Source organism: Pongo abelii, chromosome 3 (genome assembly GCF_028885655.2).
Source record: "Pongo abelii isolate AG06213 chromosome 3, NHGRI_mPonAbe1-v2.0_pri, whole genome shotgun sequence".
NCBI lineage: Eukaryota > Metazoa > Chordata > Mammalia > Primates > Hominidae > Pongo > Pongo abelii.
The window spans coordinates 174,773,703-174,793,084 of NC_071988.2; the positions used below are offsets into that span (position 1 = coordinate 174,773,703).

At 36.2% G+C, this 19,382-nt stretch overlaps 1 protein-coding gene and 1 pseudogene across 8 annotated transcripts in view; both read left to right on the forward strand.

Annotated features, from left to right (window-relative positions):
* Positions 1 to 2,358, forward strand: part of ARFIP1 (ADP ribosylation factor interacting protein 1) — a 129,315-nt gene extending 126,957 nt beyond the window's left edge. For 5 of the 8 annotated variants that reach the window (XM_009240374.4, XM_009240376.4, XM_009240375.4 and 2 more), the window contains one exon: positions 504 to 2,358. In XM_009240374.4, the coding sequence (XP_009238649.1) occupies positions 504 to 659 (156 nt within the window). In that variant the 3' untranslated portion in view covers positions 660 to 2,358. 8 annotated transcript variants of the gene reach the window in all.
* A 16,091-nt stretch (positions 2,359 to 18,449) lies between these two features.
* Positions 18,450 to 19,355, forward strand: LOC129059105 (PSME3-interacting protein-like; annotated as a pseudogene).
* Positions 19,356 to 19,382: the final 27 nt, after the last annotated feature.

Consider the following 19,382-nt stretch of genomic DNA (forward strand, 5'->3'; position numbering starts at 1 on the left):
TTAAGTAAATTGATTTTCTGAGCAACACTTGCTACTTGCTTGATTCTTTACAAAGAAAGTCAATATTTGAAAGTATCCAGCCTACTTGGCTTACATAAAGCTTAGATTTAATGAGGTCCGTATTTACTATTCATAGATTGTGTAGCAATTATATATAATTTTCCCTTTTTGATATCTCACGTGATTTTGAATGTACTTAGTTTGAGGAGGATTTAATGATATTTTTAATTAATCCTCTCAATAATCTTTGAAAATGGTTAATAGGGTATATATTTTGGCATCTTAAAACTGACCTATTCTCTTTAGGGTAATTAAAAAGTCATCAAAGGCTCAGTGACCGTGCAAGGCAGTGTACACTTGGTATGTGTGAAATACTTGGTCATTATTAAGCCAGCTTTTCTTCAAGAGAGATACACTATTTAATTAAGGAATATAATAAATCACTCTCTATTTTATTGTTATTGGTGTTAATGCTTGGTCTTGTAACTCTGCCCTGTCCACAGGTTAAAGTATTGCACAATCAGCTGGTCCTTTTCCACAATGCCATTGCCGCTTACTTTGCTGGGAATCAGAAGCAGCTTGAACAGACACTTAAACAGTTCCATATCAAATTGAAAACCCCTGGAGTGGATGCCCCATCTTGGCTTGAAGAACAGTAAAATCACAGCGGAAAATAAAAAGAAAGTCGCGTTATTATATTTCTAAACAAACCTAACAAGAATTAAGCAGAGTTGGGGGAAGTGGGTGGGGTGACGAGCATTATAGTGATTCTTGCACAAACAGCTTTAATTTTTCCCTTTTTCATACTTTAACAATTGAACAGTTAAGGGTGGTTTTAATGTAAACATAGTTTCTATAATCTGAACACAATAATTTTCCTTCTTGAGAAATCCTTTTGTATTGTGAGGGTTGATGGCTATTTCTGTAGTTTGAAAACATCTAATAGAGATTTGCACTGACAAGATAAAAATTCAAGGTTTTTTGGTCCTGGAAATGAGGGCCAATTGTAACTTTTCCAAAGGGAGGTTTACATGATTTGTATCAACATCAGATATTTTATATATGAATATATTAAACATCTTTAAGAGATTGATTTTCATGTATTAAAGAAAAAAGAAACTATTTTGCAGAGTAAAGTTATATGGTGTTCCTGCAGCGTCCACACAGAGGCAGCAGCTCTAATGAATGATTAGCTTGTGGAGTTGTGGCAAATACCTTTTTAAAAATGAATCTGTACCATTGTAATTTTTAGACTTTTTTTTAAAGACACAGAAATCACAGTGTCATTTCTGTGAGGCTTTTAAGCTTATGAATTTGCTTCACCCAAAGTCATTGGACAGTTACATTTGCAATTTCTTTTGGTTCATAACAAAACCTGCTTAAGATAATTTTTTTTTTTTTTTTTTGACAGGTGGATGTGGGAATGGAAATTCTTAATGGTTTCTGGAGTAGAAATCTGTACTTAGAAAACTAGTTTTTGGGTCAGTTCCATTTTGATAGAAGTGAATACATAGACAGCTTTTATTGACTTCCATATGTAACAATACCGTTTAAGCCTTAAATCACAGATATGTGCCTTCTCAGATACAGTAATTCTTGTTCAACCGATGTACAAAATCCATAAAGAAACCCCTGTTGGATAATGTTTGATGTGTCTATTCCTTCCATGGAATGGAGCACTATGTGTAAATGTTGGGTTTCTTTGTACTTGTTAAGCCACATTTGAGGTTTATGGTAAAAATCATCTTTTGAGTTTGCTCTTTGGTTTTTCTTCATTCCTTTTGAGGATTGGGAAAACAGAAGGATTCTTTGATTTGGGTAATGAAGAGGTAATTTGGGACAGTGTGGTGGTACCAGGAAGAAAGAGGATTGGAAAGGCCAGTACTGTTTTAGTTGCTCGGCGCTATTGGTTTTGTTTTGATGTGGTTGCCCTGTCCACTACGTGGTTCTATCAGTAGTGTAATCCATTTTTAATGTAAAGCCTTTTAGTTTTTGTCATAGACATAAATTAATATTTTGAGAGGCATCCCTCACCTGTTCATTTCTTCTGTGTTGAAATGAAGTACTTAAAATTACCGTTATACATGAACTTTGTGGACTGTAAGATTTGTTATATATGTTCAAATGCCTTTTAGCTGGCTTTTTAATTAATATGCCTGTTTTGAGCGCTTAATACAATGTAATGTGATTGTAAATCATAAACCTATTTTAAATCATTCCTTCCTGTATATTTGTACTCAGAGAGCCTTATTTTATTCTTCCAGCAGAATTACTACTTGTGATAGTTCATTTACATTCCCCAGAATGTGCCTCTGGTGTGAATTTTGTATTCTTATTAAACGTGTTTGCTGCAGTAAATCGTTTCTCTGGACCTTCGTAGTTTAAGAAGTAACTATTTGGAAATTCTGAAGACACATGATTTGCCTTTTCTGAACCTTAGAAAAAAAGGTACTTCTGTCACTTATAATTGTTTTAGCTCAGTAAGCTATTTTTATTTCAATGTGAATCTCTTTTGAGAGCTGAACATGTCCATTCTTAACCACATTTCAATAACAATTATTGTAGCTAAGGAGCTAAATAGTTTCATGGATTGACTTTTTTCAGAATAAATTTAAAATATCCATGATTCTGATAGTGGGCACATGAGCAAAAGAAAAAAGTAAATCAATATATTTAGCCAATGGTACATTTACTTTGTTAGGAATGTAATTTATGTTCATTATAGAAAAGAATTAGAAGAAAATTTCAAGTAATAGAAGATAAGTACCTTCCCATGTGAATAAATACTGCATGGAACCACTCAACACCTCTGAAGTTGGATATTTTAGTTTTGGATTTTAATATTACAAGCTCTATTTTGAATATCCTTTAATATAACATACATTTACATCTTTGCACTTTTACCTACTTACTCCCTTAGGTTATAGTCCTAGAAGTGAAAATGGGCCCCCAAAAGTATATACACACTTTTAAAACTTTGTAATATATTGCCTGTTTGCTTTCAAGAAAAACTGTGCCAATTTACACCTCTAAGAGCATACACATGTACCTGTTTAGTATATTTTTTAAGCCAGTACTGTATATATAAAATGAAATAATGAAAGAGAAAAACAGGAAGATAAAGGCTGAACAATTGCAACTGGAAAGTTTGGGGATGCCGGGTGTAACAGCAGGGAATGGATGAAAATGGCTGGCTTTTTTCTCATTAAAATAGAAGTTGTTATTCTAGAAAAAATAATGCACTGAGGAACTGGTCTGTGAAATTAAACTTTTCATCCCAAAGCTTCCAAATCTTAGGGTCCAGGAACTATCTGGGTTTGCAAAAGCAATTTAGCTGAAATCTAGGCTTTAAGAAGCATCTTTTCCATATTCAAAACACACTGATAATGTTACTGAAGCTTATCCCATAGAGTGTGAAACTAGAAGGTTCCTTAGAGATTATGTAACACACTTTTTTTTTTTAACAGATGAAACTATCAAGGCTTCAAAATATGTTAAACTGACTTAGCCAACCCCCATCTCTAAATGTAATGCCGGATGAGTATTTGCAACTATATACTTGAATTCCCCTTTAAATCCTGCCATTTCAACCGCATAATTAAATCAATGTGTCAAAAGTGTCAGGTTTCTTCTAAAGTTAAGTTTAATGTGTATTAAATATCTTCCCATTAGGGGAAAAAAAATCCATCTCCCCCCAGATGGCTTCATACTAGGTACATTGCAAAGTATGCAAGATGCTTGCCTTTCTATCCACTGACCTTTAACTTGCAGTATTCTGCAAAAGAAGTCAGGTGAGCTTGAAAAGTGTTATATAAAGTAAAATTATGTATATTGAAAAAACTAAAGATAAATTTCTTCTAATCATGGAACTGTTAATTGAAAGAATAATGTAGCTACCTCAAAATGTGCCCATTCTTTAGTTTTCACTGGAAATGACTGTAGTTTTGAAAAATAAAAGTAAATTATCTGAGTTGCTAGTCATTCAAGTATAATTTATGCTAGTTTCGTGAAGTACTACTTAAATACCTATTTGCAATAGTCCTAAATATCCTTTGCCAGTAGCTCTTCTTTTTTAACCTTTCAGTTTGCCTGGGAGAGTTGAAACTACCTGAAATCTTTGATCATTCAATTTTTTTTTTTTTTTTTTTTTTCGAGATGGAGTTTCGCTCTTGTTGCCCCGGCTGCGGTGCAATGGCGTGATCTTGGCTCACCGCAGCCTCCGCCTCCCGGGTTCAAGTGATTCTTCTGCCTCTCGGCCTCCCAGGTAACTGGGATTACAGGCATGCGCCACCACGCCCGGCTTATTTTATATTTTTAGTTAGAGACAGGGTTTCTCCATGTGGGTCAGGCTGGTCTTGAACTCCTGACCTCAGGTGATCTGCCCGCCTCCGTCTCCCAAAGTGCTGGGATTACGTTACAGGTGTGAGCCACCGCGCCCCACCCTGATCACAATTTTAACCAAATTTAGGTATTTAAAAAAATCTAATTCCCCTTTAAGACTACAAATTTTTACATTAGCTAAGACTATCCAGTTGTGAGTAGGCTATTTCTGATCAGAAGACCAGTTGTATTTTGCATTATTTCAAAGCTTTCCCAAAGTCACAGTTCCTTTACTACTTTTACAGTATAGCAGGACCTATTAAAATAGGACAATGCAAACAATTTTTTTGAGGACTTTCATTAAATTCAGTTCTATGTTCCCACTTGAAGGTTTCCTGTTCAACAGGTTTTGTAGCATAAATGGGCCTTTATAATAAATTGCCAAGTGGTCATCGTAATGTACAGGAAACTACAAAGTTCAGCTTTGTTTTCATGAAATAAAGTTTGACTCTTAGTAGTTTATGTATGTTAAGTGAGAACTGTTAGTCTGGTATCAGCTCTGGTAGGGAAAAAGGAGACTAGAAATATGAGGGAATTAGGTCCAGTCTGAGCACCATAACTCTACTCTTGTGCAGTTAATTGATTAGTATGCTATCAGAACTGAGAATTCTGGGTTTTTTAAACAACGGAAACTGTTCCACAAGAACCAAAACCAGTTTTGTTTGGGTCCAAGCTAGGCTTTGCCATAAACTCTGTCAAAGATTGCATGAATTGTTGATTCATAAGGAAGATGTAAGAGGAACAGGATACCATTTTGTTGATTTTAAAAGTAACTTTCTATGACTTAGACTTTCATATCACTTTGCCTTTGGTACAGGTGTATATGTTCATATAAATAACTTACAGGTGAAATGTACAACTAGCTGGTATAGGGCACATAGGAAGAAGAACCATAGCCATATACATCTCACTACATCTTGGAGCTTTGATTATTGACGTTCTACTAAAAGCAAACTGTGTAAAAACTTTTTTTTTTTTTTTTTTCAAATGAGTGTAAAGCATTATAGAGTAGTGAGAGGAAAGGTAACTTTAATCTTGCCGGCCTTCCTGAAAAGTTTTTAAATTATGAAGCCTTAGAATAATGAATAAAGTACTCAAGATAAATTATTTATATATGCTACTTTACTGTTCTCCTCCTAAATGATTTCTGATTCTACGTTAGGAAACTTTTTATAAAAACTGCCTAAGGCTTTAGGCAGATAATTATTCTTTCCTTTGAGGAATATATACTTATTATGACTAGACATTCAGCTCTTAAGAAAAGCACAGGGTAGGCTGTCTTATTCACCCTGTATCCCCAACTCCTTGCATAGTTTTCTTTTTTGAGACAGAGTCTCACACTGTTGCTCAGGCCCAGCTAAGTTTTGTGCATTTAGTAGAGACGGAATTTTGCCATGTGTGTCAGGCTGGCCTCAAACTCCTTCAATATACATAATTCCGCCCGCATCGGCTTCCCAAAATGCTGGGATTACAGGCGTGAGCCACTGTGCCAGGCTTCCTTGTATAGTTCTTAATTCAAAGGAGCCATATATAAAAATTTGTTGTTTTTTTGATCCAAAATTCAAATGCAGAAAAATATTCAGTGCTTGCACTGCGATTTCATTTGAATGAGTTACAAAAGAGGCAGTACACTTATAACTTACTCTAAATTAATGTCCGGATGTTACCTAAGACAGTAGGATGTTTACAGAAGAGTGGCCAGTTTTTAAAATGGCCATTCTTCTGTAATGGCCATTCTTTCTCTAGTAGAAAGAATGGCAGAATTAGAGAAATCACCATGTTGCAACCATGACTGAAATAATTGATTCACACAGGGATGGCCAATGGATGCTAATATCATTAGGTGAGAGATTAATGGAAAACAGACTATTTCCATAATACCAAAGTATTACCCTACAAATGGCTCAATTTGAAATGGGAAAAAGTACCATTAGTAAGAAGAGATTTGTGCTTACAACCTAAATTGTGATCAAATTTAGAATCATGAATAGTAATCATTGTGCCTTGGATATAATGAGATATAAATTATACAGTAGCACGTATTTCTGCTGGAATTGTTCAATCTGCAGCTAATCAAGTATTTTACCTTAAATTCCAGTGTACAGAAGATACAGGGGGTTAAGGAACAATTTAAATGTTACCAAGAAGAATCAATTGGACAAATCCAGAATCTGAGACATTCTACAATATAATTGGCTTGGTCTCTTCAAAAAGTCCATCACAAAAGAAAAAAAATTAGTAATACTGTTAGAAAACAAAAGATTTGAGATCATAATTCAAAAAAAGTAGCTATATAAGACATTTGGAGGAAAAACTGAGTCACTTGAGTGTGTATTTGACACTGCTAGGAACTTATGTTTTTTTAGGTATGATATATTGTGGTAATATAGGGGAACAGCTTTATTAGGAATGCATGCCTAAACTACTTAAAGCCAAAGTGGCATGATGTCTGCAGTTTACCTTTAAATGGCTCAGCAAAAATACATACATTCATATGTATTCACATATATGGAGAGAAAGCTGGAAGAGAAAAAGGAGAGAAAGATGTCAAAGTAAATATGGCAAAATGTTAGCAATTGTTGAAATAAGTGGGTGGATATGTGGGGTTCCATAGTACTAGTCTTTTACATTTTCTTTTTAAAAATGTTTTTCATAATAACATTTAAAAAAAAAAAAGGATATTTGGTCCAGAAAGGCAGCAGGACCCACTAAATCTTTCCTTTTGCACCAGGGTTGCAATCAGAGGCTTTTTTTGATATAGACAGTGACACCACTTGCTCCACTCCTACAGATACTAGAATTTCTCCTCTAGCATGGGAGATAAATTGATTTGTATTTGGAAACAGAAATTCAAGTAAGCATAAAGTTGAGCAGTTTGTCAGTAAAGAGTACAGGACAAGTGAAGAGGCAGAAATAGTTTAGGATATGACTATGTAAAAAAGATTCCATATAGGAAAACATGCATTCACTAAACTAGACCTTTTTCTCTTGTTTTTCTCCTCAGCTCATTTCCAAATTGAAGCTTTTCAAAAAAATTGCTATATTTACTACAGGTATGTGCCACCATGCCCAACTAATTTTTGTGTTTTTTGTAGAGACGGGTTTCGCCATGTTGCCCAGGCTGGGCTCAAACTCCTGGGCTCAAGCGATCCTCTCGCCTCAGCCTCCCAAAGTGCTGGATTACAGGTATGAGCCACTGTTCCCAGCCCCAAATTGATGCTTTCTAAATAGCTATTTGAAAGTTCAAGGGAAGTTGAATTCAAAAACAAAACACTAACTTTCTTTTAGCCTAATAAGGATGGTTTTTTCTGTCTCAATTTTTTTGCCCTCTTGTAAATTAGCATATACTACTATTCTGTACTACTATAGATTTTTTTAGATGAAGCTGCTTAGAGCTTTATTTACTATAACAACTTGAGACTGCTTAAAAATAAGTATTTATACACTGGTAATTTTTAATAATGGTTATTTCCAATCCAAAAATATATTTTATGAGATGGCCACGTTTTCCCTAGTTAACACTTCTAAAATTAATAAAATTGCTTAACTCTTTAAAGCATTCCTCAAATAAGTAATGGATATTTATGTATATTGTTCTCAAATTCTCTTTTTCCTATTCCCCCACCCCATCTCAGATAAGAACAAAGAAAATACTATGGATTAAAATTTTCTGACTAGTTTATATCAATAACAGAAGTAGCAAAAAGCCCAGGCAATGTTTGGAGAATTGAGTTTTAACCATGGCAGTGGTTACTATATAATCACTAGTACTATCAAGTGAGTTAAAAAAAAAAAAAAATGTAAGTTTAAACAGTCATGAGTATTTGCTGAATGACTGGTCAGCTTGCCTGTGTTGACTTTCATTCGCCGCCTGATTTCACTAACACCTTGAAAGAGGGTCAGATGATTCCTGAAGTGGGCACTAACAATTTCTTTTTTCTCAAAATTTTGTTTCTCTGAAAAGGTTCACCAGTTTTCTCTGTGAAGCTTAGTTAGCATTTTTCTCCAGTGAAGCCAACCATAAAATGAGAAAAAAAATTTGTTAGAAATAGCAAATGAACAGCCATGTCTAATGACAAAATTTTGTGTGTTTCTATAAGAGACCTTGCCTAAACTCACAAAGGAAAGGCAAATATTAAAGCTTCATAGTAGGCTGTGGCCCTAACTTGCCCCTTTGTTCTTTTAAAAAACATACAATGACATACTAAGAGGCTGTTGTGCTGTCTTCAAGTTTTCAAGCTTTTGGAGTCACTATTTATGCTTATGACTAGAGCAATGAAAACAAGTCTTTTTTCCCCAAACACAAGTAGCTTCAGTCCAAGCCACTCCAGACTTCCTTGCCAGTGACCTCAACACTGACCTTGATTTATTCTAGGAAGAACTCTGCCTGTTTAGTTCTTTTAGCTCATTTTTATGTGAATTCCCATTCACTAGTAGTGAACTAACTTCAACAATTTCATTTCTAGTCTGCTGACTTTTCATTATTATGGTTTTGTTTTTCCTTACAGTAGCCTCTTTGGAATCCTGTACACCTAGCTTATGGAAACGCTTTAGCCCAAGACGTGACAGAGCCAGGTAATTGTCTTATCAAGGCCATACTTAGTCTTGTTTAAAAGCAGGCATCCCCATCTCTTTGGTGTAGCCCTAAAAGAAGTGGAGAATCAAAGCCACATGCTTCGATTCTCAGTCCTCTTTGCCTGATCACTTTATCAAATTTCTGAAGAAAGAACTCAATCCATCCCTCTTCTTCCCGAACCGTGTCAAAGCTGGAGTTTTTCAGTCCAACACTGAGCCGCATTGCTCTGGGTGGAACATCAGCATGTCTTCTGAAAGGTTTCACTTAATTGGCCTGTATAAGTCTACATTTCTTGGTTCACCTAAAATCTTATGATACCTGGCTGTTCCCTTCATGCACTCTTACATCTTAACTCACTGGTACTATCAAGTAGATTATTTTTTAAATGTAAGTTTAAATGGTCATGAATATTTGCTGAATGACCGGTCAGTTTACCCACGTTGACTTTCACCACCTGATTCCACTAACACCTTGAAGAGGATCAGGCTTCAAAGAGCTTGGATCTGGCAGATTTGCTTTTGGCCCATAGAAGCCTCTTGAGGGCAAGAACTGTTTTGAACATGTTTGTAGCCCTCCTCGTGCTTTGCACGTAAAGGTCACTCAATGTTTTCCATAATGATAATTAGCATTGCTGGGGCACTTAGCCTTCAATGACTGGAGGCCCACTGGCAACATTTGCTGGGGTGATGAAAATCACAAGCAATGTGAAAATACGTTGACTACTAACCGCTGTCAAGCCTTGAAGGTAAATACTACAAAGATGTGAAGTTGAATAAGACAGGCTTGCCCTTAAACTTTTGGGTTTAATGGGGAGAAAGTCCATACAAATCATAAGGAATGAATGGTCAGGAGAAGGGAGGGATCAGTATGGAGAACATACGATTAGTGGTTGAGGATGGAGGCAGCCAGCCTTCAGCTTCAGACTGGAATGGCTTAATTCTGAGCATGTGTGTTTGTTGGGTGGGGAAGAGGGAATTTTACCATTCTACCATAGCAGCTAGGTCAGTGAAGATGGTCCTATCCATGTTGCCAAATAAATCTCACCTAAATCTTAAATATGGTACAATATTATTTCTGTGTAGCCTTTGAATCTTAATACCTTCTTTTTCCCCAGCAGACATTCTAACATAGAATGCTTGACTCCTTTTTACCTAGTAGCACTAGAATATATTTGGACAGTTGAAGTGGCAGAACTCATCTGAAGCTTCTAGATCATTAGGGTCATTGTTGGCTAGAACATTTAGCAATTTATATGACTTTAGTTTTGATTTAGAGGCCAATCTAACTGCTGCCATTTTTTAGAAGGAAAATAAGTTAATAACTAGTTAGCCTACCTGTTCAAGTGTGTGGATTCTAACTACAGGCACACAAGGACTGGGTTGCATGCGTGTTTCAAGGTCACCCAGGGGAGACAGAGTCTACAAACATGGCTTTCTGGAATTGGAAGGCAATTTTGGTAGGGAAGTTCTTTTTTTTTTTTTTTTTTTTTGAGACTCTCTGTTGCCCAGGTTGCAGTGCAGTGGCGCAGTGCAGTCTTGGTTCACTGCAGCCTCTGCCTCCTGGGTTCAAGCAATCCTCCTGTCTCAGCATCCCAAGTAGCTGGAATTACAAGGTGCCTGCCACCACAGCCGGCCAATTTTTTGTATTTTAGTAGAGACAGGGTTTCACCATATGGTCAGGCTAGTCTTGAACTCCTGAGCTTAGGTGATCCACCCCCATTGGCCTCCCAAGGTGCTGGGATTACATGCATGAGCCACTGCACCCGGCCTGGGAAGTTCTTTATTATAGTATCTATTTTTGCAATCTAATGAAGAAGAAATTGACTGATTGTGACAGAGAACGCACACACGTACACATAAAATGTGTCTTCCTTGGTTATCTCAAGAACTTTGGCTAAAGGTAGAATAGTATATGACTTTTGTTAAAAACCTTGATGCCAATAAAAAACTGAGGATACGTCATAATTTCCATGGGCCCCTTTCTCCCTTTATGTTCTGTACCTGCTCCAGCCTGAGTTAGCCCTCTGATTTCTTCATGGTGCCCCTACCCAGCCTGTTGCACAGGACAAAGGGCTGTGAATCATTGTGAACACAAAATATGAGACAGGTGTCAGTTCAGTTAGGAAGCTTATTTTGCCAAGGTTAAGGACACACACATGACACAGCATCAGGAGTTCCTGATGACATTTGTCCAAGGTGATCAGAGCACAGCTTGGTTTTACACATTTTAGGGAGACATGAGACACCAATATATGTAACATGTACACTGATTCAGTCCAGAAAAGCGAGACAACTCGAAGCAGGGGCGGCTTCCAGGTCATAGGTAGATAAGAGACAAATGGTTGCGTACTTTTGAGTCTCTGATTAAGCTTTTACTGAATATACAATTTATGTGTGAGGTTGGGTGGAGGAACAGTCACATGCCTTAGTCTGGCTTAGTGAAACAACAGGGCAAAGGAAGCCATCAGATATGCATTTGTCTCACATGAACAGAGGGGATGATGACTTTGAGTTCTATCTGTCCTTTTTCCACAAGGAATTTCCTTATGTGTAAATGTGAGGGAGGTATGTAGCTACTTTTTTTTTTTTTTTTTTTTTTTTGAGATGGAGTCTCGCTCTGTCACCCAGGCTGGAATGCAGTGGCGCGATCTTGGCTCACTGCAAGCTCCACCTCCCGGGTTCATGCCATTCTTTGCCTCAGCCTCCCGAGTAGTTGGGACTACAGGCACCCACCACCGTGCCCGGCTAATTTTTTTCTATTTTTTAGTAGAGACGGGGTTTCATCGTGTTAGCCAGGATGGTCTTGATCTTCTGACCTCGTGATCTGCCCACCTCAGCCTCCCAAAGTGCTGGGATTACAGGTGTGAGCCACCGCACCCGGCCGGAGGTCTGCAGCTTTTTAATCTTTGTAGCTATCTCATTTAGGAATAATAGCATGAGAGGCAGATTTGCACAACAATACATTTTCCAGCTCGACTTTTCCCTTTGGCTTAGTGATTTGGGGGTCTCAAAATTTATTTTCCTTTCACGTTGTCCCCTTTTTCTTTTTAAAATCTTTCAGAGAAAGAATTTTAGAAGAAAATGAGTCTCTGGTCTCAGGTTTTATCTAATCTCTCATGGCTAAGATGGTTCATTCCTAGATGGGTAGGTCCCATGTTATTAGGAAAGCTCATTTTTAGCAGGTTGTGAAGCCTCACATCCTACAAAGAGGAAATAGGGGGAGGAAGGGAGAAAATAACAACAAACAAGTGAGGATCTCGGGAAATCAGTATAGGCCTTATTATTCTAAAGTCTGTACATTAGTAGGTAGCAGGTATAAAAGTGGTTTATGGATGTAAATAGGTCGCTGTTATTTTCTTCTAAAGCTTACAGTTTCGGTTTTCATGGCTTAAGAAAGTACAGCTTAATTTTTAGTGATTTCAAATCAGGAAAAATAGGAACAAAAGGAAAGGAAAAAAATTGAAAACATTATTTTGGAGACTTGTAGCCATTAAAAATTTTAGAATTCAGTTCAAACTGTAGAAAATAATAAAAAGGGAAAAACGTTAGGCAAGACTAGAATCTAATAACAGATGTACTATAGTTTATTTTGAAACATAATTCTTTCTCCAGTCTCATTTTCACTAAAGACACATCAAAGACAAATTCATTTGCAAAATAAGTTTTAGTCTTATTATACTTGGCTGGATTATTTGCATAAAGTCAGCACAGATAATTGTTTGCCATATAGGCTCTGTTTTGTTTTTTTTTTAATTGGCTTTGCTGGAACTTTATTCCATAAGGAATCTCAGATTCAACTTTAATGCCTTAAGCCCAGCCTATGCCTGCAAATACTTGTATTAATTGGGTGAATTCCTCACCTTGAGGTCCCAAGAAAACCTGGCTCCTGGGCCTGTCAGAAAGTGACATTCTTTACCACAGGGACTGTGTAGACAGGGTATGAGGCCAGCTTTCCCAAGGGGCTTTTATTGGCCCTGTAAGTCAACTTTGATTCCTTAAAGGAGACTTTATATCTGAAAGCATGCCATTCCAGTCCAAACCAGTGATTCCAATTGTGTCCTGTTACAAAATAAAACATTGTCGTTGAACTTATGCAAATAAGTCTATTGCCATATGTTAAGAATACAACTAGTTTCCAAATTTTGGAGAAATTAGGTAGAGAGAAGTATGCTCCAAATTTTGTTTATAGGAGTATACTTAATTGTTAAAAGCTATAAAAATCTCAATAGTTTTCTTGGCTCTGAAAAACAAAGGATCAGCAATGTTTTAAGCAAAAAATCATAAAAAGATTATTTCAGTCTTCTATTAGTTCAGTCCTGCAGTTAACTCCTGTTCGGCATGATATTCGTGAATATTTCAGCTCTCCATGAGAGTCTTGAGAGGTTTTCCTCTATTCTAGTGTTACAATCATCTCCAAAGTTATCAGAAACCTGCATTCAAAAGCACCTGTCAGAGTCCTATAGCTGATTATTAAACCACCTTTAAAAAAGAATAAAAATAAAACAACTGTGGATGACAAAAGTCTTAGAACAATCATAGTTAAAGACACAACTGACAAAGAAATTTGGTTACTTCTGTGGCATACAGCAACTTTACATAATAACCATAATTATTACCAATAGCATATGCTAAGACATATCAGAATCACAGGAATTTCACACAATTCTGAAACCCATACTAATAACACATTTATATAAATCTAATCCAAAGAAGGTTAAACACTGTTTCATATTTGACAATACTTCTTGTATGATTTTATTTTATCAAATAACCCAAATGCATCTCTTTTGACTTCAGGGGACTAACATAAAAAAATTAATGAAGACCAAAGTCAGAATTTGGTTTTGGAGTTTGTCAAATATAAAAAATTTAAAACACTTGATATCACAAAATAGGATCATAGGCCATTGTAAAATAAGTCACTCATTTAGCCAAAGTGATAAAGATTACAAATAAAAAGTTAAAACCTTTATTCTTTGAGAGAGGAAACTTAATTTTCCAAACGTTAAGACCTAATAAAGACAGCGTAAGACCAATTAAATTTGTTTTTCAAAATTTTATAAACAACCCATAAAATTTTAATCATCTTGACCATAAGATATAATTTCCACAAGCCTTTTATAACCTTTATACCTTTTATTAAACAGTGAGCTAATGCTCCAAGAAAACCTTGTTAATCTGACACAGGGGCTGATATGCTGGTCTTGAATTAGTGTGCCTTTGACATTAATGATTAATTTATAGAGAAACTGAACTGACTTTATCTGTCAAAATCAGCCCTTATTCACATGCCTGCCTCTTCTGCAATAGTCCCTGGCTTTGAGGAGTTGAATAGCTTTAATTTCTCACCCTGTGTCTCACGAATGCAATTTATTTTGATTGGCATCTTCTACTGGGTCTGAAGATGAGGATTTAACTGCTGTCAGTGTTTAAGATTTAGCAGGACTTCGTGTCCTTTTTAGACCAAGGAGTCAAAACCCTGTAACTTAATGGCATAAGGACTTTAAAAGCACATATAGAAAGTTACACAGATGTAAATGTAATAGGCTTAATTAAATTTTTTTTTTCAATTTTTCTAAGAAGAGCAAAACTTAATGATATCAAAATTATTTTGATAAACATAAAATCTGTTTGTTAGGCCAGTTACCTAAAGGTAAAAAAAAAAGACCCTCTGCAGTGCGTGTGAATGCTGGTCCCTCTAGGGAGTCCATTTAGATAACCTTCAAGTCAAAACTAATGAAAAGGGTACTTGAATTAGTTGGACATAGGAAGTGTTTCCTGAGTCATAGTGAAAGTTTTCTGATTTATAAAACAATTGAAAGCCAAGAGCACAGAATATTAGGTTGGAAGGAAGCATTTCCTTTAAGATAAAACATTTTTAGCATCAGGCCACAGCAAGCAGTTGGAACCCAAAGAAATAAGACTTATGGGAGCTGAAAATTAGTTGAAGGATAGAGTTATCATTTTAGGCCTTTTAAATGAGGAGAGAAAGCTGAAAACAGTGAGATGCAATAAAAGTTTCAACTTTGGGTTAAAAAAATTAAAATCTCTTGTAATTTTATTAAAAGTAAATCAATACCTTAAGAAAATTTCATTGTTCTACCCAATTCTTTAGTATATAAGTGTCTTTTAAAAAACAAAATAAAAACCCAATCTCTAGAAAGACTATTATAAATAATTTCCCTTTAATTATAGACAACTTGATCATATATAAGTTTTTTCCATAAATCCTCTTGTTATGACTTACACAGACCATTCATGACATGCTTGGACTTTCTGGTTTGTCCTGAACATCCCTTTTTCTTAAACAACCAGTCATTTTATTCTAAGGCAGAAATCTACCATATAAAATTAATTCTCATATAAAATTATTTTCTTTTTAACCTTTCTTGCTGAAAATACCTGTTATATTTATAACTTCCTTTACCTTGCTTTTATTTACTGGTTACTTTTACCTTATTTCATAAATAACTTTTAAATAACCTTTGAATTAGACAAAAATTATTTTCCTTTAAATAAGAACACATTTCTTTTTTAGAAAAAATATTTTCCTATAATATATATTTTTTAAAAATTGGAAATGACCCAGACATTTAATGAGTATCCATTATTTAACTTAATATAACTTTAGATTCTAACTTATATGACAAGTTTATTTACAAGGATTTATTCATCACATTTACCTAATTAATTTTTTAATATTTTACCCAGATTACTTGTGAAAACTCTGATAGTTATCATTTAATGTTATTTCCCAGTTAATCATTTTTATAGTCTGTGAATTTCAGGTTTTCCTAAGTAAGAACCTTACAGTTAAATAAATATTTTCTTTCCTTCCTTCCTTCCTTCCTTCCTTCCTCCTTTCCTTCCTTCCTCCCTCCCTCCCTCCCTTCCTCCCTTCCTCCCTTCCTTCCTTTTTGCCAATAACTCAGAATGTAGCTGTTTCCATTAACTGAACAATATTAAATGCCTTATTTATCAAATTTTGCATAAGCAAAGATAATTTTCCTTTGGGCTGCATTCATAGCTTTATAACCCTCATGCCAAATTTTGACATCTAGCAGAGATAAATATGAAATCATTTTACCAATAAATTTAAGCAATAATGTATGTTGACAATTCTGGAGCCATTTCTAATTTCTAGTTCATAATGCCTTTAAAACCAGCTTATTTACTAAAGATTTACTCAAGTTACATGAACTTGAAATAGCATTTGACTTAAAGTCTCTGTTTTTTCTGATAAGGTATTTGATTTAAAGCAACTTTTTTTCTTTAAGCCAATTAATTAGACCTCTTTTATATATTTTTAGCAATGAAACATATGACACATAAATGCATAGATGTATTAGACATGCAGACAGAAGTAGATCTTACAGGTTCATAAGACCTTTTTTTCCTTCTATTTTAGACTTCCAACTTCCTGGTAGCCTATTTTATTACCCTAGGCAGTTGTCAGCTAGATAGCCCTAAATTTGTACATTAAAGGAACTCTTAGGTGAAAAAATCAGATAGCTAAATTTACATCTCAAGGTACAGAGAGAAAGAGTCTGATGGAAGTAGAGGGAAATTAAAAACAAATGCCAAATCAAACATAAAATTATAGAAATCTATCATAGGATTGTATAAGAAAACTAATTTTATTTAGATAGGTAGTTCTAAACTGGATCTCTGATCTCTGGACTGAGCCCACACTGAATCCTAGGTCTCCAAAAAGAGAATTATTATGAGGCTAAGACCACATGATGCTTTTACAGTGCATCCTCCTTTTTTTTTTTTTTAACAAAGACATTTCCCTAAGTGTCTAATCCATACTCTTCCTTACTCTAAACGCCCAAGTGTAAACTCTGTTATAGTAACTATTTTAGTGAAAAAGAAGAAGAGGGAGAAGGAGAAGAAGGAGAAGAAGGAGAGGAGAAGAAGGAGGAGGAGAAGGAGGAGGAGGAGGAGGAGGAGGAGAAGAAGGAGAAGGAGAAGAAGAAACCAGGTAACATAATACAAAAGCAAGGAGTTTAAGACCTGAGATGAACTTGTCTGTTTACACTCTTGGGATTCCATAAGGAAAAACAGAGGTTTCTCCCCAAAAGAGAGTCTGGCACCTTCTCTGTTTTCTTTAAGGAATGCCTGTTAGAAACTGACAGGCTGTTAGAAACTATTTTAGGTTCCTCATGCAGCAGAGGGTGGCAAGAAAAAAGACAGACAGCAGAAACAAATGAAAAAACAGATTTAGTCCACTGAGAAGAAAAAAAAAACTTGCTAAAAACAAACAAACCAAGGTCCTAGGAGGGAAAAACACAAAACAAAACATGAAGGCCTTTAAAATACAGACACACACACACACAGACACAACACACACAAACACATCTTGGATGTTAGCTTTTAATTAAGCTGACTTTTAACCATTAAGCTCCCTAAAAAAAATTCTTTTAAATCTCATTTCCATTTAGCTGGGACACATTGCTGATATTTCAAAAGTAACATGAATACCAAACCAGAAAGGGCTTGATTTAGCAACCAAACCCAGGCTGATGTGATGAAAAAAAAAAAGGGGGCAGAACCTTAGTTACCAAACCGCAGTGTGAGGTGACAGCCATTGCTCTTTTAGTTTGGCTTGGTTAGTAAAAAAAAAAAAAAAAAAAAAAAAAAAAAACAAAACAGGTGGCCTTGTTATGTAACTAAAGCCCTTTAGGTAACCTAAATAAAAAATCTTTCCCTTTTTTTTTCTTTTGCTGGCCGTTTTTTCTTTTTCCCTTTTTTTCCTTTTCAATTATGGGAATTTAGCCAATTCAGAGGCCTTGTTCCCCACAATTTGGACTTTCCTTTGGATTTCATCAGGGCTGATAGAGTTGGTCAAACCCAATGGGGAAAAAAAAAATACAAACAAACAAGCAACAGTAACAACAAAAACAGCTAAGCAAATCAAACAAACAACTGCACAATTTATATGATTACTGAGTACTCTAATGGTAAGAATTTAAGACCAGCTGGTTGTGAATCTTAACTTTAGCTAAGACAGAACCCTGATTCAGCTACTTGTCTAAGAATGGGTCTCAGGCTGAAGACTGCTCTCTATCATCCTAGAAGCAGGAAAAATCTCAAATTGTTTTGAAGTGAGCTCAGACTCCACGAAAGAGTTACCTGCCTTCCATTGTCATGGAAGTAGGAAAACTTGCTCTCCTTGTTGGAAGCAAGTGAAACTCCAGAAGAGGGGTTGTACAGCCAAGTAAACTTTAGATCTCGACCAAATTTTGGGAGATCAGGTATTCTCTAAACGGGAGGCTCCCAGGCCTCAGCCAAGTATCCTATTGGCTTGAGCCATAAAGATAGCTCAAGCTGGTACCAAGCACCAATAAGAAATTTGTCAAAGGTCAGGGGAACCTCCACTCAGAATCCCACTGTGGTTGCCAATTGTGAACCCAAAATATCTGAGACAGGTCTCAGTCAATTTAGAAAGTTTATTTTGCCGGGACTCTGTAGTGGCAATTGGTTGTTTCATTATGGATGGAGGGGATGATCATAACCTTGTTATCAAAAAGAGCTTTGTGTCTGAGGCAGAACTAGATGAATGGTGCAAAAGGAGGCAAGAAGAATGGGAGAAAGTTTGAAAACCTGAAGATCCAGAAGAATGTCCAGAGGAGGTTTATGACCCTCGATCTCTATATGAAAGGCTACAGGAACAGAAGGACAGGAAGCAGCAGGAGTATAAGGAACAGTTCAAATTCAAAAACATGGTAAGAGGCTTAGATGAAGATGAGACCAACTTCCTTGATGAGGTTTCTCGACAGCAGGAACTAATAGAAAAGCAACAAAGAGAAGAAGAACTGAAAGAACTGAAGGAATACAGAAATAACCTCAAGAAGGCTGAAATTTCTCAAGAGAACAAGAAGGAAGTGGAAAAGAAACTGACTGTGAAGCCCATAGAAACCAAGAATAAGTTCTCCCAGGCAAAGCTGTTGGCAGGAGCTGTGAAACATAAGAGCTCAGAGAGTGACAACAGTGTGAAAAGACTGAAACCGGACCCTGAGCCAGATGACAAGAATCAAGAGCCCTCATCCTGCAAGTCTCTGGGAAATACCTCCCTGAGTGTCCCCTCCATCCACTGCCCCTCTGCTGCAGTCTGTATCAGCATCCTCCCAGGCCTGGCCTCCTCTGGGAGCAGCGACTCTGAGTCCAGCTCAGACAGTAAAGGCACCACCAATGCCACCGGAAAGATCATCTCCTCCATCTTCCAAACCAACACTTTCCTCGAGGCCCCCTGGTTTCTCTGTCCTTACACAGGGAGCTCCTCCCCAATGGTAGATCGGACCGTTCACGCTGCCTTACAGGCATTATGTCCCTCAAAAAAAAAACTCGTTTGCCTGCATCCTGTGCACAACATGACATTTTTAACCAATCCAATCTAGAAATGTGCTAGAATCCACCTGTGGCCT